Genomic DNA, 6,762 nt, shown 5'->3' on the forward strand with positions numbered 1-6,762 from the left:
AGTGATATATGCTTAAATTTGGTAGTGATATGACATCATCATGTCCATATATGGGAACATCACATTTTTGTCACATAAAATAGATATAGATAGTGTAGACAGAGCTTTAGGAAAGTTGAAAGTACAAAAATCATGTATTTTAATCATGTTTTTATCAAATACGCAGTTAGTAATAGTAGCATCACTTATGAAAATAATAACAAGAAGTAATGTTGAAAATACTTGTTTTTGAAGTGGAAGTTTTCTATGTTGCCTGTATGATTTATTACTCATTTCCATAAAAAAATATGACTTTTATACTCGGTTAAATAATCTAGCATTGAAATGTGGTGAAGCATATATATTTCTACATTATTTATGATAGCAACTTTCATAGAGAAAGTAGGTCTTGCCTAGTGTTGCAATGTTGATGTGATTATATTACCGCTATTCTGTCATTGCCGATTGCCAAGATAAAAACAAAATATTTATCGTGTTAAGTCATAATTCGTGTTTACACGATTATCTCGTCTCGTCATAAAATACCAGGTAGTTTTGTCTGTTTTACAAGTGTTTGTATCTAAAGTTTTTGTGTTTTTTTATAGACACAGCCAGTTCCTAATCCCATTAGCTACTATCTGCATCAATGTCCAACTTGGATGCATCAATTTGAAACAGCATCAAACCATTTTATTGAACTTGTTGTTCCCTGGTTACTAATTATTCCTTGGAAACCAACACTGATGATAGGTGGCGCTATTCAAGTTTTATTTCAGGTACAGTATGTGCTAAATTAAACAAAACAATTTAAAAAACCAATCAAAATTAAAATACAATGAATGTTATGAGTTTATAATGCGGAGGATATTCTTATGAGTTCATTGAAGAGAAGAAGTAGAGCTTAGTTGATGGAACCTTCAGATGGGATGTATAGCCATTGGTCATGTGTACATATAGTGCATGTTAAAGAAATTGGTACACTTTTTGAAAAGAGTAGGGGATTGTCTCCCGGTGTGCTGATCTGATAGGCACTGGCTGCCATGTGTCCGTGGAGTGCCTCATCCGAATTTCCTCACTTGAGGACCAGAATAAATACCTTTGCCTTTATAAATTTTAACTGTCTCTGCCTCTCAGCAAATGAAAATATTCTCCCTATTAAATGAATAGACAAAATGATCTTGTTGTGAAAATAAACTTTTATTAAAAATCAACTGTTTTCTACCTTGATATGAATGTTGAAGGATATGCCATGCATAAATTGATACATTCTTACTTTTCAGTATATCTACATATTATTATTGAATAAAAAGTTAATATGTCATGTTATATAAAGTTATTAATCCAAAAAGAAAATGGAAATAAATAAAAAAATAAACACAATTTCCTTCTCTTCACAGATAGTTTTAATAATAAGTGGCAATTTGAGCTTTCTTAATTGGTTGACTATATTGCCGTGTATATGCTGCTTCGATGATACATTCTTCGCTAAGTTTTTTGCCAATAATCCAAAGGGAGCCAAAGCATACGTGAAGCAAATACAGACAGAATCAAATGAAAGGCATGTTCATCAAGGTATTACATGTTGTAGTTTGTGCTGGTAGCCTTTTTATTGTTTTCTTTTCTTTTTTCCCCATTGCTCACATTAATTGGACACTGAACTTGTCGGCTGCGACAAATACCAACAGTAATGTACTATGTACATATTCTCCATGGCGCGGTGTCTGTTAAAAAGAATCTGTTTGATACATACATTTGTTGCTTTCTTTTGCTTTGTTCATCGAGGTAAAATTAAAATGTTATAGTTTGTGCTGTTAGCCCTTTTACGGTTTGCAATCTTTTTTCCCCATTGCTCACGTTCAGTGTGTTATTAGACCAAGGTAATCTAACAACAGGACACTGAACTCACGTTGCCAAGATAGGAACTCGTAACAGTCCTTTGATCTTATGTCTGGCTGCGACAAATACCAACAGTACTGTACTATGTACATATTCTCCATGGCGCTGTGTCTGTTAAAGGGGCGTGGAACTGATCGTGTCACAGCCACAGATAACCCTTTGATCTCCGGAGCTCAGCATCATGTTGTTAGATTGCCTTGGTTATAGTTAGACTGTCTTGTTAAGATACATACATTTGTTGTCTGTGCCTTTTGCTTTTGAATAACAATAAAAGAATGCTTTAAGTTAATTAACCCTAGACTTAAACGCAAGCTCGGTGGGCACTAGGCTAGTGGAGGTCATGTGTCATTTGAGGGCATTCAATAGAAATACATTTGGGTAGCGCAAACCACCTGACTGAATCGGCTTCCTGAAAAAAATACTTTGTACTGTAGTATTAGTTTAACATCATCACCATATCTCATTACCAAAAGCATATGTTTGTTGCATATAAAAAATGTTTTATATTCATATTCAAAGAATTTTCAGTCGTTAATTAAATTTATCAAGGTTGTCGGTGTGAATGGTCATTTAATACTTAACAAATACGGTGAATAGAACAGACAACCATCTTGTAAGATTTGATTTGAATAATTTGAGGAATAGTTTGAATAACTAGAAGGATTTCAAAGAAATTCAAGAGACCGACATTTGAGACCATTAATATTGTTTCTGAATAGTAGAGATAACCTTGAAAAAAATTGAAAGTTTGCTTAAAATGAAAAATAACATTGTTTATATGAAAAAAACAAGTTAAATTCTACAATGTATAAATAAGGACTTTTTTATTTTTTTTTTCATTACCTTTTTTTAAAATTTACATTATTTTGTAACAGTAGACCTATTTAATACTAGATTTAAACTTGTCACTTGGGTGTGTTTTTCTATCTTTACAGGTCAATACATTCGCAGCGTGCTACACATCGCCCTCGCTGCCCTAATCACATACCTCAGTATACCGGTTGTTAAGAACCTGTTATCTCAGAGGCAAGCTATGAATACATCTTTTGACCCACTGCGTATTGTCAACACTTATGGAGCTTTTGGAAGGTATACAGTTTTGGTTAACTTTTGATCAAATAATGTAATATCTATATATCTAATCTCATTCTTCGTCTTGGCACATATAACTGTGTCTGTACAGCTGATGAGATTTCTCCATGCCTGGCGATCCTGTGCCAACTGTTTCCACAACTGTACGGCCAGCAACACCGTTCATCTTGTCTTTTGCCTTTCTCGCGATCGTTTACATTGAATAGCTCCAATTAAAATATCTTGCTCTAGTCCCCAGTGTATGGTGATATGTCCAAAGTATTGTTGTTAACTCATACTGAATATTGATTTACTTTAAATTTATAATTCATAATTAATGTTAATTACACAATAAACTAATCTATGAATTTCTTAAATTCATAGATTAGAAATTTTTTTTTTTAAAACTCTTTAAAGCATTTTAATGCACATCATCAATCGTCCAATTCTGTTACAGTATATAAATGTATTGTTTGCATGTTCAATAAACACTAGTACAGTTAGTTAGCAGTACACCATCATGTGTATATACTATCTATCCCTTTTGATTTAACACAAGGTGTAAACCAAACTTTACTATATAAGTTTATTAATGTCTATTTCTGTGTTATTTTTTAAAGTGTAACAAAAGAGAGAACAGAAGTGATCTTCCTGGGTACATCTAGCTTAAATCCGACAGATCCTAAGGCAGAATGGTTGGAGTATGAGTTTAAATGTAAGCCTGGTAATGTTACTAGAGCACCTTGTCTCATCTCACCTTATCACTACCGACTTGATTGGCTCCTGTGGTTTGCAGCTTTTCAGGTTATTATTTTTCTCATTGTTTTATTGTTTTTTCACACATAAACTAATAAAATAAATCCTCTACAATGTTAATCAGATATTATGATCATTAATATCATCATCATTTTTTCAACCATTGTCAGCCCACAGCCGAAAGCGAGGCATCCCCAAGTTAAACCCATCCTTTTCCGTCCTGTGTAGCTCCCATACAAGATATGCCAGTATCTGTTTTTTGTGTCTTCCTTGGTCTACTGTAGAGTGCCTGCTCTTGGAGTCCATTCTGTGATAAGTTTTGTCCATCTGTTGTCATTCTTTCTGACATTGTATCCTGCCTATCTCCATTTCTTGGTTATTAGTATTTATAATGTGCGAATTATGAAAAATACTTTTGACAACATGTTTTGGTTTTCACAGAGTTATCAGCAAAATAACTGGTTAGTGCACTTAGCTGGGAAGTTGTTAGCAAATGATGAAGCAACAATGACGCTCATTGATCACAACCCCTTCAAACATCAAGACCCTCCTCAGTGAGTATGTTATGCATAGTGTTAAATACAAATAACTACATTATTCTTTTTCTATTATGTCTTCTGAGGAGTTAGGTGGCTGAGTGGTTAGGACACTTGAGTAGTTAGGACACTTGACTGTCATACAGAGAGATCCGGGTTCAATTCCCACCAACTCCCAGTCCACTCAGCTGTAAATGAGTACCTGGTTGAAAATACTAGAGAGGATAAGGTGGTGTGGAAAGGAACTGGCCACCCTACCACATAATGCCGAGGCTTAGTACAATGAGCTAACCGCTCATTCCCCTACTTTCAGAATGAACATGGGACTTTACCTTTTTACCTTCTTGGTAGCCATTTTGTTTTGACTTCTATTCCCCCGTATGTACTTTTCATTGACTTTGGTAATATTTTCATTTTCTAGGTTCATAAAAGTGGAACATTATGGATACAAGTATACACAAGTTGGAAGTAAAGAGGCTAAAAACGGTGCCTGGTGGACTAGGAAGTACATTGGCAACTACCTACCACCAGTATCGCTGGGGAGTTTAAAAGAGTACATGTCTCAACAAGGCTGGGATATTCCACGATTTATGAGGAAGAAATTCCGTGAACACAAGAAAAATGAACAGAAACAAAAGAAGTCAAAGAAAATTTGAAGATTGTTTAGATGATCTGTTGTTCATACTACTGGTCTTTGTCATTGCATGAACCACTATGTACGTTCTGAATCCTCGCATGTACGTCTATGTGCATAACAAATATAATATAGTATGGTATTAATTTATTATTACCAAAATTAAATTATCAATTGTCTTTAAAAGATTATCAATTTCTAATTTATTTTTACTATCGTATATGACTGTATAGTTCCATTCAGTGTGGCTACAAAATTTGTTGAAATGGGGTGGGATTATACTCAAGCATGGAATTATAATTGTTCATATATGGTATTATTAATTTGTTTTTTCTTGACATTTGTTTACATTTTTAAGTTAGAAAATTAAGTTCATTTCAGACATTTTATTTATATAAACCATTTTACAATATTATCGTTAATGTCTTTGTTATACTGTATTGTTAGTGTACATTGTATGTATATTTACTGGCAAAATAAGTTCTTGCCCATTGTACATTATTATGTTCATTGTTTTTGCTATGTAAGAAAAGTTGTATGTTTTAAAGGCAAAATAAACTTTACATTCCATTAATGTTTAAAACATATTTTACTGTAGTACAACGTAAAAATATTGCTTTGCCATTTAACCGATTTAGGAATTTATTGATTAAACACTTTTTGTGCTTACTTTTTTTTTGTACAAATTATGTGCGGTTATGTTATGTGTGTGTGTATGTATGTTGTGAAAAGTGTTTACTATTTTTTTGTACAAATTATGTGTGGTTATGTTATGTATGTGTGTTATATTTTTTAAAAATCTACAAGTTTAGTCATTCTATGTATGTCTTCTGTTTACGTATCTTCTATTTAAAAAAAAATCTTGTTAAAACTTTGTTAAACTGTATGATAAAGTGTTTACATAGTTTAGGAGAGCTTTAACTTTTAAAATTTTCATTTTAAAATTAAAATTTTCGATCATGTAACATGTAATAAAATAATTTAAATCTATTATAATATGTAGTCTCTGGTTTTGTATTTTATGCAGATGGCACAAAATGAAACATCATGTTTATTTTGATTAAATCTTAACTGACATTAAAATGTTATTTTTTGTAGGTACAGTAATAGGATTTGATAGGTACCTAGGTTTCACAAATCAGCTAGGTTGCATGACCTTATGTGAGATTAGAACCATAACCATAGTAAGTTCATACCAACTATTTATTACACGAGTTGTTAAAAAAACCACATTACTATTGAACTGACAAAAACAGGATCAAGGTGGCTTGATGGTTACACATGTGACTCAAACATTGGTAGCCTGTGACGTTACTTGAAAAGGTCATTTGACATAAAACGTGATTGCCTATGTCAGTACAATAGATAAATACACTGGACTGTTTCATTGCACATTGACATTAGTTCACTTAGCACCCTGTTGTATTTTGTTATTTCTTTACGACAATGATTTCTATAGTCTTTTGTGAAAGGAGAAATCAAGATGTTCCTTGTCACATTTTCTATGCACTTTTCTGTTAATTTTTTGTACCTTGATCAATAACACCTAATTTATCATTCACGGACGGAGGAAAGAAACTCAAATCCAGAAAATCTGTTTTGGATTATTTTACAGAATTGTGAATAATTTGTTTGTTAGGGTTCTTTAAAGTTTTGAATACAATCATTGTTAATGTGTTTTAAGTACCAGCGCCAATATTGATGACGTCAATGTGGTGATTCGATATCAAAGGTGGATTGTATTACCATTATTGTACGCAAAAATTCAAAAACCTGTTGAGATAATCGTTTGTATACAGTACATAGTAATCAAGGTGTAGAAAAGCAAATTCACACACAGCCATTGCATTAAGATTTCTTAAATACCACTGATCCATGCAAAATACTAAA

The 6,762-nt window shown here is 32.7% G+C and overlaps 1 protein-coding gene across 5 annotated transcripts in view; it reads left to right on the plus strand.

Annotated features, from left to right (window-relative positions):
- LOC144839771 (lipase maturation factor 1-like) overlaps positions 1 to 5,884 on the plus strand; it is an 80,229-nt gene extending 74,345 nt beyond the window's left edge. For 4 of the 5 annotated variants that reach the window (XM_078695256.1, XM_078695255.1, XM_078695257.1 and 1 more), the window contains 6 exons: positions 585 to 755; positions 1,377 to 1,551; positions 2,811 to 2,964; positions 3,567 to 3,750; positions 4,144 to 4,256; positions 4,660 to 5,881. In XM_078695256.1, the coding sequence (XP_078551382.1) occupies positions 585 to 755; positions 1,377 to 1,551; positions 2,811 to 2,964; positions 3,567 to 3,750; positions 4,144 to 4,256; positions 4,660 to 4,894 (1,032 nt within the window). In that variant the 3' untranslated portion in view covers positions 4,895 to 5,881. Of the gene's footprint in view, positions 1 to 584; positions 756 to 1,376; positions 1,552 to 2,810; positions 2,965 to 3,566; positions 3,751 to 4,143; positions 4,257 to 4,659 lie in introns of all 5 variants that reach the window. The other variant, XM_078695254.1, reaches the window with a different exon arrangement.
- Positions 5,885 to 6,762: the final 878 nt, after the last annotated feature.

Source organism: Antedon bifida, chromosome 4, assembly GCF_963402885.1.
Source record: "Antedon bifida chromosome 4, ecAntBifi1.1, whole genome shotgun sequence".
Classification (NCBI taxonomy): domain Eukaryota; kingdom Metazoa; phylum Echinodermata; class Crinoidea; order Comatulida; family Antedonidae; genus Antedon; species Antedon bifida.